Source organism: Chiloscyllium plagiosum, unplaced genomic scaffold, assembly GCF_037043375.1.
Source record: "Chiloscyllium plagiosum isolate Xiang-an unplaced genomic scaffold, Cpla_swu_hap1 HiC_scaffold_4, whole genome shotgun sequence".
In the NCBI taxonomy this organism is placed as follows: Eukaryota; Metazoa; Chordata; class Chondrichthyes; order Orectolobiformes; family Hemiscylliidae; genus Chiloscyllium; species Chiloscyllium plagiosum.
Window position 1 is genome coordinate 85,561,323 of NW_028270142.1, and position 15,775 is coordinate 85,577,097.

The 15,775-nt window shown below is 40.8% G+C and overlaps 1 protein-coding gene across 1 annotated transcript in view; it reads right to left on the minus strand.

Moving 5' to 3' along the window:
* The window catches only part of LOC122549068 (putative Polycomb group protein ASXL3), a 227,608-nt gene that overhangs the window by 89,544 nt on the left and 122,289 nt on the right, over window positions 1–15,775 (minus strand). Inside the window, exon 5 of the mRNA XM_043688272.2 lies at window positions 9,927–10,052. Within this exon, the coding sequence (XP_043544207.2) occupies window positions 9,927–10,052 (126 nt within the window). The remainder of the gene's footprint in view (window positions 1–9,926; window positions 10,053–15,775) is intronic.

Consider the following 15,775-nt stretch of genomic DNA (forward strand, 5'->3'; position numbering starts at 1 on the left):
ACAAAAAGTGGAAATAAGTATTTATTAACAATACTGGATGTGTCAACTAGATTTCCAGAGGCAATCCAATTATGCAACATCATAGCTAAAAGTGCTGTAGAAGAATTACTTAAATTTTTTTCTAGATACGGACTATCAATAGAGATCCAGTCAGATCAAGGATCAAACTTCACATCCAAAGTATTCAAGAAAGTTATGGATAAATTGGGAATAAAGCAATTCAAATTGACTGCATATCATCCTGAATTGCAAGGAACACTAGAAAGATGGCATCAAACATTAAAGACCATGTTGAGGGCTTATGGTCAGGATTATCCAGATGTTTGGGAATAAAGGAGTTCCATTTGTACTTTTTGCAATCAGCGATGCACCAAATGAATCAACCAAATTCAATCCATTTGAATTAATTTTTGGGCGTGAAGTAAGAATGCCATTAAAATTGATTAAGGAGAAATTAATAAGTCAGAATTCAGAGACCACCCATTTAAACTATGAGTCAAATTTTAGAGAACGTTTCAAAGAACTGGAGAGTTGACTCGACAGTGTTTAAAAGTATCACAGCATACAATGAAACAGAAAGCAGATAAGAAATCACAAATTTGCAATTTTGTAATTGGGGATAAGATATTGGTGTTACTTTCATTAACAGATGAGCCTTTAAAAGCAAGGTTTAGTGGACCTTATCAAATCGAGAGGAAATTGAGTGAGGTAAGCTACTTGATAAGGACTCTCGACAGGACGAAATCTCACAGAGTGTGTCATGTGAATATGCCCAAAAGATATCTTGATAGGGAAGGGAAGCAAGAGGAGAGTGTGTTAATGATTACAGCACAGAAGGAAGAACCAAGTTCAGAGGATTCTGAATTGGACATTCCTCAAATCAAATTGGACAATGAGGAAGTTGTCAAAAATTGGGATAAATTATTGAGTTACCTTCTACAAGGAATTCGAAATGACCTGAAAGAGTTGTTAATATCACATGGAGAGATACGCGAAAATAACTGGGAAGTACTACTCTAATTGTGCATGATGTAGATATAGGAGATACTGCTCCGATATCAACATCCTTATAGGCATAACTCTCTAAAGTTGGCACAGGTTCAGAAGAACATAAGAGTGCATGCTCCAAGGTGGCATAATCAAAGTGAGTTACCCATAGTCATGGTGCCAAAGCCAGATGGTACCCAATGGCTATTTGTGGACTATCGCAAAGTCAACGCCGTTACAAAGACTGATGCATTTCCAATTCCACGGCTGGAGGACTTGTGTCGAAAAAGTGGGATAAGCAATTTCCGTTTCTAAGTTGGACTTGCTCAGAGGCTACTGGCAAGTACCTCTGTCAGAGAGAGCAAAGGCAATTTCGGCTTTCATAACACCAAAGTCATGCCATTTGGTATGATAAGCGCTTCGGCCACATTTCAGAAACTGATTAATAAGGCAATTGTTGGAGGATCAGACGGGGTTTATTAAGGGCCGTAGATCATCCAATAATGTTAGAAGGGCTCTGAATATGATTCAAGCTTGTCATCAGGGAAAGATACCAGGAGTAGTGGTCTCATTAGATGAGGAAAAGGCATTTGATAGGGTCGAATGGTCATATTTGTTTTACACATTGGAGAGGTTTGGCGTTGGACAGGTGTTTACCAAATGGGCCTCAACATTGTATAGTGATCCCAAAGCAGTGGTGGTTACCAATGGATTAGGTTCGGATAGCTTCAGTGTGGGTAAGGGCTGCTGTCAGGGATGTCCCCTCTCGCCATTGTTATTCACGCTAATAATTGAACCACTAGCAGAAGCTATACGAGCTGATCCTAATATAGTGGCCCCAAGGATTGGTACAGGTAAACATAAAATTACCCTTTATGCAGACGATGTTCTTCTATTCCTCAGTAACCCTTTGATGTCCATACCTCGCTTAATCCAAGTTATTAATACATTTAGTGCATTCTCAGGCTATAAAATTAATCTTTCAAAATCGGAGGCTATGCCAATGGGTGGCCTTGCTATGATACCCCGCTTAGCGGACGGATCCCTTTTTCCCTTTCGCTGGTCCCTGGAGGGCTTCTTATATTTAGGCATTTTTATTACTCCAGTATTTGGTCAGTTGTATAAGGCTAATTTTGTGTATTTATTGGAAAGATAAGGCAGGACCTCCAGCGATGGAGAGACCTACCAATTTCCTGGTTGGGTAGAATAGCACTAATCAAAATGAATGTCCTGCCCCGTCTCCTATATCCTATGAGAATGCTTCCGGTGATGCTGCCGAGGACGGCTTTATGTAAATTATATGGCTGGCTGGGTTCCTTTATCTGGAATCATAGGCGGCCCCTCATTAAGCTGAAGAAGCTACAGCTTCCACAGGCAAGGGGTGGATTGGACTTCCTAGACTTTAGGAAATATCAGTTAAGTTCCCTATTGAGATACATAGCTGATTGGGTCTTGTCTGATCCACAATCAATCTGGTTGGACTTCGAGGCTTCTCAAGTAAAATACCCACTTATTAACCTTTTATTCTCAAACAAGAGGAAAATCATTACAGATCACTGTAAAAACCCTATAATACTAAATACAATCAAGGCTTGGAATATAATGCGGCAAAATGAGGGCAATTCACATAAAACATCCCCCTATGCACCGATAGTGGGAGCATGGGGATTCCAACCGGGGTTAACAGATGCCACTTTTAAACTCTGGAGATCCAGGGGTATCTCATGTCTAGGGGATCTATTTAAAGACGGGGTCCTGATGTCTTTCAAACAGCTGCGTCAGAAATTCGGATTACCCAATGGAGACCTCTTTCGATACTTCCAAATTCGAGATTATATACAGAAGAAGACTACGTTATTAGATAGTCTTTATAAATCCGATAGAGAATGTAGTGTCCTACGACCAGTGGGGGTATCTTCCGTCAGTACTATTTATCATTTACTACATGATGAAGTATCGGGAGATATGGATAATCTGTTTAAAACATGGGATCAGGATCTGGGGCTAGAAATCTCCACAGAAACGTGGAATGATATTTGGGAAAATGCTAGAAGAATTACTATTTGTAACAGAACCCAGGCTATCCAGCTGAAGATACTTCATAGGGCCCATATAGCACCGGTTCGATTGGCAAAATTTAAGGCAGGAGCATCTCCAATGTGTCCCAAATGCAAAATAGAGGTGGGCACTCTTGTACATTGCTTATGGACCTGTCATAAGATCCGTAGATATTGGACTAAAGTAGCAAGTACCCTGACAGAAATTTTAGGAACTGAAATTAAAGTGGACCCTGTATCTCTCCTCTTGGGCTTTCCGAACTTTCCCTCCCTGGATACGTACGGGAAGAGACTATTTTCTATTCTTTCTTTCTGTGCAAGGAAAAATATTTTGGTGAACTGGGCGGCTGAGGGCCCCCCTGGACTTTCAAATTGGCACAGACTAATTATGGAATGTATTCCCCTTGACTTCCTTACAAATATGGTGCACCGAAAGACCGAATTATTTTATAAAATATGGCAGCCCTTTTTGAATTACATAAATACAGATATTTCGGCTATCCTAACAAGGCCTTTTATTTAATTGAGATTACAAACCTGGGTGGTCTGGGTCCCCTCGGGGGAGGAATCCCGCACGAATACGAGTTTTATTATATCTGATGCTAACACATCCCGAGCATGTAAGAGACTTAAATATACACTCTGGTTAGATTAGTAGATAGTTGGTTAGATTAGTAGATAGTTGAGTTTTGTTTAATTTTTTTTTTCTTTATCGGTTCTTTTCTGTTGTTTGTTTTTTTTGTTAAATTTTGGCTATTGTATATTTGAGCTAATGGTATATCAATGTTTATATCTGAGAGTTTTGTTTATTTTTGTAAACTTGTAAAAATGTTAAATTTCTAATAAAAATATCTATAAAAAAAAAGGCAATTGCTGGGTTACCTAATTGCGTTGTTTACATTGATGACCTGGTGGTTTTTAGGCACTCATGGACGGAATATTTACAGCATTTATTGGACTTGTTCAGTCAACTTCGGAAGGCAGGCTTGATGGTAAATCTGGCTAAAAGTGAATTTGCCAAAGCCCAAGTCACCTTCCTGGGCCATGTTATTGGACATGGACAAATGGCCCCACAGGATGTGAAAATAAAAGTAATTGGGGAATTTCCCACACTGTTGAAGAAAAAGGAACAAATGCTTATAGGTTGAAGCTAGAAGGCAGAAGCAGAGAGAGAGTTTTCACACAGCTAACTGTTGAACTCCTAACTAGTTCTGTACTGAACTGCTCAGTTATGGTTCTTGGGATTGAGTGGATTTTACCGAAAGTCTGTACTGAACTTTAGCAGTGTGGCTGCTCAACTCACTGAATTGTTAAAAAAGGGCAAGAAGTTTTAGCGGATAGCAGACTGTCAAAAGGCATTTGACAGCCTAAAAACTGTATTAACCACTGCCCCAGTATTAGCCACACTGGATTACACGGAATCTTTCAAGATGGATATCGATGCTAGTGATGTGGATGCTGGTGAGGTGCTCCTGCAGAAGGATGATGAGGGAATAGAAAGACCCATTGGTATTTTTCCAGAAAGTTGAACATCCATGAACAGAAATATTCAATGGTGGAGAAAGAGACTTGGGGTATGGTGTTGGCAATTACAAAATTTCAGTGTTTATATTACTCGCAATGCATCTGAGACAATCGTATAAACTGATCATAACCCATTGACATTTGTGGAAAAATTTAAGGACAAAAATGTCAGACTGTTTAGATGGAGCTCGTTGTTGCAGCCATTCAATTTGACAATTGTGCATGTGGCAGGTCGTGAAAACGTGATTGCCGTTGCGATATTGAGGCTTCAATGAGATACAGGGACGTTCATTGGCGGGTGTGTCACGGCCTGAATTCATATGTGATTGTGCATGTTTGCATGTTAATAGTTAGTATAGTGTATTTGTGTGTTTTAGGCTACTAACCAGCTTGTTTTAAGAATGAAGCCATCTTTTGGTATTGCTGATTCTGTTTTTTAAGCGGGGAGGTGTCACAAAGCTGCCCCCTTTTTCTAAAAGCTATTCCTTTTCTCCAGGATGCTGTGTCCTTGATGTTTTTCAGAGGGGTCATAAAACTTTCCCAGTCCTGATTAGACTGGTTTGGTACAGAGATTAAGGGGTATTGAGAGGCCTTTTATATATGTGTAAACAGATAAAACTTCAGGTCAAAGTGGTCATGTTTTAGAAGTGACCTGTATAATGAAAGGGGCGTGGTCAGCTCTCTAACTGAGCAGTTCAGTACAGAACTAGTTAGGAGTTCAACAGTTAGCTGTGTGAAAACTCTCTCTCTGCTTCTGCCTTCTAGCTTCAACCTATAAGCATTTGTTCCTTTTTTTTATTGATCTTTAAGGGGGTTTGCTTATTGGGACAGTTGTGTATATTTGGAACAGCATAATTAAGTCTAGTTTGGATAGACTGAGTTCTGTAGGGGTTCCTTATTCTGTTTTTGTGTTTCATTGTGTAATTTTGTGAATAAATTTCTGTCTGTTTTAAAACCTAGTAGTCAACCTAGCTAACTGGATAATTTTCACTGTACACTTTCTGAAACAAATTGCAAAGTTATGGTCTGGGTTGCCTGTTCAAGATTGTTTGAGTGGTCTGGCCCAGTTCATAACACCTTCTGAAATAAGAACTCCAGATAAAGTCCAAACCGCTAGACAGGTAGCAATAATGGCTTACGAGCTTATGCATAAAACTAAACCATCTCTTTCCAGCACCCTAAAAATTTGAAAAAAAGGATAGAAAAAGGTCGAGTGAAAGGAAGGCAAGTAGGCTGAGTAAAGCATAGACAAATTAACATGCCCAAGATCTCTTCCTCAGATCAGAGGGAGAGCACTGAGGATGGAGGTGAAAATTGGAATCCAAGGTATTTTATTGCAGCAATGTAGGACACTTAGATTTGGAATGCTGAACATTAAAAGGGAAATCTATGGGACTTACTGGAGTTTGTAGGAGTGAGTAGAAAGGAAACTCAGAAAGAAATTGCCACAGATCAGATTGTACAACTAAGAGACCAGAGGTAGACATTTCTGTGAGTATAGAAGAGGTACATAAGATTGAGAGAGATATGAAGGGTTTTAATCTAAAAGGAAGATAGCCCTTTTTATGCAAAGGAAGATAGCCCTTTTTATGCAAAGGAAGCATACAAGCCCATAATTATTCCAAAGGGTATATGGGCTAATCAAACTCTCTTGTTAGAGAAGGATTTAGTTTTCTCTCCAGAAAGTTCAATGAAAGTTGAAGTGTTAGTATATGGGATATGTGAAGAGTATATCTCAGTTCCATCATACAATGAGAGTACAATTTATTTACCCGAGTGGTATTTGGGAATGTTGAGAAATTACTTCTGAATGGAGTTGATTTACTCATAGGAATGATTTGTCGAGAGTGAATGTCATAGCTATGTCGGTAATCACGGAAAGTCCAGTTGAGGCTAAAGAGACTAAACAGTTGCAGGAGAGGTTCTAGATATTTTTCCATTGTGTATTGGGAGCAGAGCAATGATCAAACAAAATCCAAAGGGCACACTAACACTGCAATTGTGTATGCTTTTTAAAAGGTATGGACTGAAATGAGAGAGAACTGTTCAAAATCAGAGATTGACAAGGATGATTGCATGTTTTGAAAGTAAGGAATTTGATTGCTGTTGTGAAATCTGTGTAGCTGTGAGTTGCAGCAATGTGTCGATGAACTGGAAATGAAAAATTGTTTACAAGTTAAGCTGCTTGGTTTGTAGGCTAGGGAGTAATTATCAACAATAAAGGTTTTCTGTGCCAACAATAAGATGATTGGTTATCATTTATCTGCAAGTTTGGTTGTGAACAAGACAGACAGAAACTAATTAAATCAGAAGAGAAACCAGAAGGTTGGCAGCAGCCAAAAACCTCCTCTCTTGGTTCTCTGCAGCAAGTCACTTTAACTCTGAAGAACACCATGCTGCCATGCTGCAAGTTATGACTTTGAATTGGATAAGTGAGAGACCTTTCAAAGTGAACCAGCCATCATGTGCCTCTTGTAAACCAGTGGAATACTTTTGCGTGTGTGTGCACGTGCGAGCATCTGTGCAATGGTATCTATGGGGAAGCTTAGGGTTTAGGGTGACATGGTGGCTCAGTGGTTAGCACTGCTGCCTCACAGTGCCAGGACTTGGGTTCGATTCCACCCTTGGGCGACTGTCTGTGTGGAGTTTGCACATTCTCCCTGTGTCTGTGTGGGTTTCCTTCGGGTGCTCTGGCTACTTCCCACAGTTCAAAGATCAGCAGGTTAGGTGGACTGGCTACGCTAAGTTGTCCATACTATCCAGGGATGTGCAAGCTAAGTGGTTAGCCATGGGAAATGCAGGCTACAGCGGTAGGGTAGGTGAGGTGTGTCTGGGAGAGATGCTCTTTGGAGGGTTAGTGTGGAATCAATGGGCTGAATGGCCATCTCCCACACTGGAGGGATTCTATGCAGTTCACCTAATTGTAATAAATAGTGATTCTTGTTAAATACAAAATCCTGCTACCCAAGTGAATTATAACAACAAAAATAGGTGAATTAGTCTGTCCTAGTATTTATACTCCTCACAAATCTTCTCCTATTTCTTTACTTCAAAACCATTTAACATATTTCTCTTTCTTTTCTATCTCATGTGCTTGCCTAGTTATCAAAACGTCAAAAACGTTTAATCCATAGCTGAAGTGACAGTGAGTGATATCGACTGTCCCCTGTAAACTTGACATCAATGGAAATCTATGGCAACTTTCCACTGATCAGAGTCACATCAAGCTCAAAGGAAGATGGTTGCACCTGCTATGAGTCAATCATTTCAGCCCAGAGCATCACTGCTGGAGTTCCTCAGAGGAGATACTTTCTCATCAGTCTGTTCAGAGTTGTTGTTACAAATTTCTGGAACAAGTGGGACTTCATCTCTTGGCTCAGAGGCTATGACAGTACCAGAAAGGCTCTTTCCTATTTAAATGTAGATAGATATTTTTCATCAAGATGTTCTGTGCCACAGTGATTAACATTGCTGCCTCCCAGCGCCAGGGTCCTGGGTTCGATTCCACATTGTCTGTGTAGAGTTGGCACATTCTCCCTCTGTCTGTGTGGGTTTCCTTCAGGTATTCCGGTTTCCTCCCACAGTCCAAAGATATGCAGGTTAGATGGATTAGCATGCTAAATTTCCCATAGTGTTCAGGGATGTGCAGGCTAGGTGGATTAGCCATGAGAAATGCAGTGATAAAGAGATAGAACAGGGTTTGGGTTTAGGTGTGATACACTTCAGTAGGTCAGTGTGAACTCAATGGGCTGAATAGCCTGCTTCTACACTGTAGGGATTTTATTATATGTTATGATACACCTCTGGAGCACTTGGGACTTGAACCCAGGTCTCCTAGCCCAGTGGTAGGGACGCTATCACTGGTTCTATCACAAGAGCTCGAATTCCACAGGGTGGATATTCAGTGCACATTTAAAATTCACAAGTTGCTGCCTAAGACTCATGTGCTGTTTGGTAACTGCAAAAAACAGTAAATCACATTTGAATTATATTCAACAGCATGAAATTTCTGCCCTGACAACATAGGTATGGGCTAAACTTATCACAAAAGCTTGTTCACTTTGGTCTAAGGATGCTTTTAATGGCACGGTAAGTTTTAATTACTACTAGATAATCTCTTCAGCACTGTTTTTTCACGAACGTTCAACTTTTGTTTATTATTCGACAACTTAAGATTTTTCTTTTTGTCACTTTATTTCTCTCTCTTAATCCAATCTTTCCATCATTTGTTCCTGATTGTGCTGAATTCTGTATTCGAATTACATGCATTGGTACACTCTGTGCTGTTCATTCACAATCTAATCAGACTGAAAACAGAATATCGCAGTTATTTGTTCTGTTTACACAGATCCCATTTTCCTTACAGATGGGCCAATGGGCTGAGAAGTGGCAGATGGAGTTTAATTTAGATAAATGCGATGTGCTGCATTTTAGGAAAGCGAATCTTAGAGGGACTTATACACTTAATGGTAAGGTCCTAGGGAGTGTGCAAGTTCATAGCTCCTTGAAAGTGGAGTCGCAGGTAGATAGGATAGTGAAGAAGGCGTTTGGTATGCTTTCCTTTATTGGTCAGAGTATTGAGTACAGGAGTTGGGAGGTCATGTTGCGGCTATACAGGACATTGGTTAGGCCATTGTTGGGATATTGTGTGCAATTCTGGTCTCCTTCCTATCGGAAGGATGTTGTGAAACTTGAAAGGGTTCAGAAAAGATTTACAAGGATGTTGCCAGGGTTGGAGGATTTGAGCTGTAGGGAGAGGCTGAACAGGCTGGGGCTGTTTTCCTTGGAGTGTCGGAGGCTGAGGGGTGACTTTATAGAGGTTTACAAAATCATGAGGAGCATTGATAGGATAAATAGACAAAGTCTTTTCCCTGCGATGGGGGAATCCAGAACTAGAGGGCGTAGGTTTAGGGTGAGATGGGAAAGATAGAAAAGAGACCTAAGGGGCAACTTTTTCACGCAGCGGGTGGTAAATGTATGGAATGAACTGCCAAAGGAAGTGGTGGAGGCTGGTACAATTGCAACACTTAAAAGGCATCTGGATGGTATATGAATAGGAAGGGTTTGGAGGGTTATGGGCTGGGTACTGGCAGGTGGGACTAGATTGGGTTGGGATATCTGGTTGGCATGGACGGGTTGGACTGAAGGGTTTATTTCTGTGTGTTATGCAAAAGCACTCAAATGGTCTATGGTGAAATGTAAGTTGAACGAATGCCGGTGGCAGCAAAATCTGTCCCAATGTATTTTTTAATTAAATAAAAGAGAGGTCAGAAATTTAGGATTGATGTTTTTTAACTGATAGAGCTGAACTATAATGAAGGAAAAATGCTTTGGCCTGAAGGTCTTTTTGAAACATACCTGAGCTAGATCTTTTGAGTCTTTTCAGATGCGGATCTGTTGTTTTAATGAGACTTGGTGAGAATCTTGGACCTTCTTTTAATTCTTTATCGGAACCATTCAGTTCCATATTGCTTGATTCAGACCCTGAAAGAAACATATTAAATTAACTTTGTTTTAATACATCAATGTTTTAAACATCTGCCTTTAACATGTAGCTCTTAATTTTAAAATAGGTTGAAAATTTATAGTATCAAATGAAATAGAACTGGTTTATGTCTAAAGGCATGGACTGTGGTGTCAACTATTAAACTGTCATCACAAAGGGCTTTTGCCCGAAACATCAATTCTCCTGCTCCTCAGATGCTGCCTGACCTGTTGTGCTTTTCCGGCACCACACTCCCAACTCTGATCTCCAGCACCTGAAGTCCTCACTTTCTCCTCAACTATTAAACCTGTCAGGAGATGACTATCCGTTGCTGGCACATTGAGTCATCTCCAGTATGTTAGGTCATTATTTCTAAGTTGAAACTTTATTGCTGGAACAGCACAGCAGGTCAGGCAGCATCCAGGGAACAGGAGATTCGACGTTTCGGGCACAGGCCCTTCTTCAGGAATGAGCAGAGAGTGTTCAGCAGGAGAAGATAAAAGGTAGGGAGGAGGGACTTGGAGGAGGGACGTTGGAAATGTGATAGGTGGAAAGAGGTCAAGGTGAGGGTGATAGGTCGGAGTAGGATGGAGGCGGAGAGGTCAAGAAGAAGACTGCAGGTCAGGAAGGCGGTGCCGGGCTGGAGGGATTCGGCTGAGACAAGGTGGGGGGAGGGGGGATGAAGAAACTGGTGAAGTCCAAGTTCATCCCCTGTGGTTGGAGGGTTCCCAGTCGGAAGATAAGACGCTCCTCCTCCGACCGTCGCGTTGTTGTGGTTTGGTGGTGGGTGAGTCCAATGACCTGCATATCCTCGGTGGAGTGGGAGGGGGAGTTGAAATGCTGTGCTACAGGGTGGTTGGGTTGGTTCGTCCAGGTGGCCCAGAGGTGCTCTCTGAATCGCTCCGCAAGTAGGCGGCCTGTCTCCCCAATATAGAGGAGGCCACACCGGCTGCAGCGGATGCAGTAGATGCAGTAGACCTATCACCCTCACCTTGACCTCTTTCCACCTATCACATTTCCAACGCCCCTCCTCCAAGTCCCTCCTCCCTACCTTTTATCTTCTCCTGCTGAACACTCTCTGCTCATTCCTGAAGAAGGGCCTGTGCCCGAAACGTCGAATCTCCTGTTCCCTGGATGCTGCCTGACCTGCTGTGCTGTTCCAGCAATAAAGTTTCAACTTTGATCTCCAGCATCTGCAGACCTCACTTTCTCCTCCATTATTTCTAAGTCACAACTTTTGTGTTATTTACAATGTTTTATTGGACATTTTCAGGACTATCTATATTATCTATCTCATTTAATGAAAACCATTAGCAGTTATACAATTGCTGCAAATTAACCCCTTAGAAATCATTTGTTTCAATACAAATAATTCATTGATAGCTGACTGGTTCCAACTGGATGATTTTATTCAGCAGCTTTTCCATTCCTAAGTAGCAAATATTTCCAGATAACCTAGGGTTCACACAGAATAGTTTTGTGTTTGTATTTATTTAGGCTGATACATAAAGAGGCTTCAAGCTACAAACAGAAAACATTTACCCCACTGCCTTCTGCACTTGGAAATCTATAGTATGTTGCTTGGTCCAAGCAGCTAGTACCTAAGTAGTCAAGAATATTCTAAAATCAATGTTGTGACCATGGTTCACTGATATAGAATGATTTCTCATTCTCATTTAGTGTTTACTAAACATGCATTTTATCCATGTGATGCTCATTTAACTTGTTGGTCATGACTAAATTCTGGTGACCTCTTTCTCCAGACTATTAGTACCGTGCCCCATGTATAGTGTTAAAACATTCCCCTTTGGTTTGTGAGCCTGCTGAGTACCATTTGAAAGTTTGTAACCGTACATTATTGATTCAGATTTCACCTACATAGATCAATCCATCCCTCTCCTACAAACCAAACTCTTGAGAAGTGGACAGCTATACACAACGACATGAAAAATCATGAATTGAAATGTACAAAACACCTGATGATAAAGTAATAAGTATAATATTTTCCTATTGTTTGAACACTAGATGGCCCCTTGATGGGAATAAACCCATTATGATTGTTATAACTAAGTGTCTTCTCTCACATTACTTTTTTGTTTACCCCTAATGAAATATCCGAGAGGGTCTATAAATAATAGCAACTAGTTATTACCACATTAATTTGAATGGTTACTCAGATAAAACAGTAAGTTAATACTAGTTTATAGTTCTCCAGAAAACTAAGGTCTAACAAACCAGGATATGTGTGATGTTGTGTTAGAAAAGATACCTTATATTTTGCTGCAAAAACTAGTGACATTTTGGAGAGTTTTATGCTCAAGATTTGCTTTGTTTGCCAAAAGTATCAGATTCTAGATTTGAATTATTAATTTTACAGGAAGTACACCATCTTATAAATGTATTTATTTTATTCATTGTCAAAACATTTAACTTGTAGTCTGTAAAATGTGATCTCATGTATTAATAAAGTGATGGGCTATATTTCTAAGTAAGTTTGCATTTGCTGTATTGGGTTTTCAATGTAACACACTAAGACTATTTGAGATAATCACAGCCAAAGTAATGTTTTCATGATAGCAACAATAACATGATTGAAAAACAGCAAATATAGTTCTACACTTGTGCTAATTTGAGAAATTAAAAATAATGGTGGGTCAAGGTGTCAGGTCAGGTCTGCCTGTGGTGGTGAGGAGGGGTGTTTGAGTCAGGGCTGGTAAGGTGTATACAGCCTCTGGTGTGAAGAGATTAAGGACCATTCCCGGGGCTTTGGAGGAGGGTCCTGTCAGCTTGATTCATGCGGAGGTGATGGGTTGGGTCACAGGATGGGGTTGTGTGCTATTGGATCAGGTCATGAGGTGTGTCCGGTCATGGTTGGGAATGGGGTGGGTGTCAGGGCAGGTCCCTGGTTGGTTTAGGTTTTGAGGCGATGATGAGTCATACCTGGGGAAGGAGTATATGTTGTCTGGTCAGCTTGATTACTAGGTTTTGAGAAAAATACAGTCACACATCCTGTAACTCATTTAAGATCCAAAATATTTTCAAATCAACTTGTTCAGAGATGTTATTACACACCATTGCAGCAGGTGAGATTTGAACCCGTTTCTCCTAGTTCAGAGGTAGGGACACTATGCTGTGCCACAACAGCCCCAACTAAGGCCAAAAGTTAGACACAGAATTTATAACAGGTGTTGAATGTTGTCAAATGCCAAGTTTTCTCAGCAAGCTTAAAATTTCGGTAGTCATTTCGAACATTAAATAATCAAGTTTATTGGAACCTTGTCCTTCCAATGCTGATGTGATCCCTCCCGGTATTGGAATAGGGTAGCGATTCTTGATTGGTTAAGATCTTTGAAATCCAGGCAAAGTTGTAGCTATCCATTTGGCTTGTCTTTTAATTACCAAAATAGAATTTATTCAATCTTAAGGCTCTGTGACTCTGGTGAACACTTTCTTTTTCTTTCATCTCTTAGAGCTCTGTTTCAATTGGTACTTTATGTCGGGGAGAATCACTAATTTATGTCAGGGTTAATAGTGATGTGTTACTCAAAATCATCAAAGCATTTAACCATCTCATCAAAACATACTGGGTAAACTTGTACCAGATCAGCCTTGCTTTTGCTGGAGGACACTTTTCAATGGAAGTACTACCTTCAACTCTACCTTCATTAAGAAAGCTGCAGCTCTTCTCAACTGCTCAACTCCAGGAAAGCAGAACCACAGTGGTTTAAGTGATGTAGAACATACAGTTAACATATTTTGCTTTGTGTGGCCCTCTGAGTAGGTGATTCCTAGTTATTGAATTTAATTTCTCCCATGTGTGCCATTAGCATTGGTGTTTTTCAGTTTTGCAGCGCCATTCCTGGATTTTAGATAGAATCCCTACATCATGGAAACAGGCCCTTCAACAAGCCCACACCAACCCCCTGAAGAGCAAACCACCTAGACCCATTCCCCCCACCCTATATGTACCCCTGACTAATGCATCTAACCTACACATCCTTGAACACTATGGGCAATTTAGCATGGCCAATCCACCTAACCTGCACACCTTTGGACTGTGGGAGGAAACCAGAGCATCCAGGGGAAACCCACGCAGACACAAGGAGAATGTGCAAACTCCACACAGACATTTGCACGAGTCTGGAATCAAACCCGGGTATCTGGTGTTGTGAGGCAGCAGTGCTAACCACTAAGCCACTGTGTCATCCGTTTTTCCCTTAAAAACTTTCAGGACAGATCTGGTATCGTTTGAGTAAGATAATGTTACTCTATGCTCTGGCATTAAGCTTTGGAATTATAGTTGTGGGCTTATTTCTTGCTCTCGTCCTGATCTGAGTGGGTGTGTGAATTTTCTTTCTCTGGGAACCATCACATACAGAATATCTACAGTTCTATGGTTTCTTACAGGGCACAGATTTTTTTTACATTGTCTTGTTGCTCTGTCTTTGATTAATGGTTTGCAATCTTAGAATCATGGACTCCCTACAGTGTGGAAGCAGGCCATTCAGCCCATCGAGTCCATGCCAACCCTCTGAAAAGCATTCCACCCAGATCTGCTTTCTTTGTTCTACCCATCTTCTCCCAATATTTGGCTTTCCACAAGCTCTGCAGCTTGATAAATATGTGGAACATTTCCTTTTTTAACTGCGAATTCACACATCTGTCAACACAGCTTTCATATTCTTTTATCTGCACGATGTGTATTCTTTGTTTCATGCTACCATTCTTTTCACTTGTTAGTCTCTTGGACATGAAGTAACACCAGGTTATAGTCCAACAGGTTTATTTGGAAGCACTAACTTTCAAAGTGCTGCTTCTTCAGGTGGTTTTGGAGCAGAATCATGAGACACAGCAGTCCGGGACATTCTGCCTTGGACCTTCGGGTGACCATCCTTCAAGGTGGACTTTGGGACAGGCAACAATGCACAATGGCCGAGCAGAGACTGATAACCAAGTTCGGTACCCATGGGGATGGCCTCAACCAGGACCTTGGGTTCATGTCACTCTACAAGTGACCCCACTGCACTATACACTCTCTAACACACATGCACACAAGTGCATGCACACACGCATACACTCCTACAGACCAACACACTCACACAGACCCTCTCTCACACACAAGGTCTCTCTCATATGCTCACATGTGGACCTCCCACACTCACACCCACACACACACTTTCCAAACTTATACCGCATTATACTCATGCACATACATATACACACACTCTCTCACAGACACTCACACCCCCCCACACACACTCACATGTACAGACTCACTTGGTCTCCCCTGCAAGCGCACATATATAACTTTGTGGGTGAATTTGTACTTGCAGAATTACATTTTATTTTGCTCAAAATTGCATAAATCCATGTATGATTCTGCAAATCCCACTTTAGAAATAGAATCAGTCTGACCTAGCAGTGGGACACATACAGAATTTAACTTCACACTTTCAATGCATTATCTGAGCTAAGATGGCACCTATTATTAAAGCTATCTTGAGAATGTAGCTTTAAAATCGTTCTGGGGTTTACATATGAAGGAACCAAAACTAACATGATTATTCTAAAAGATGAAAGACTTAAGCTAAATTTGTTTAATTTTACCTTCTATGACACTGCACTCCTGTTGCTTTAAATTCTGTGTCTTATGATTCTGTCCACAACCACCTGATGAAGAAGCAGCGCTTTGAAAGCTAATACTTCCAAATCAACCTGTTGG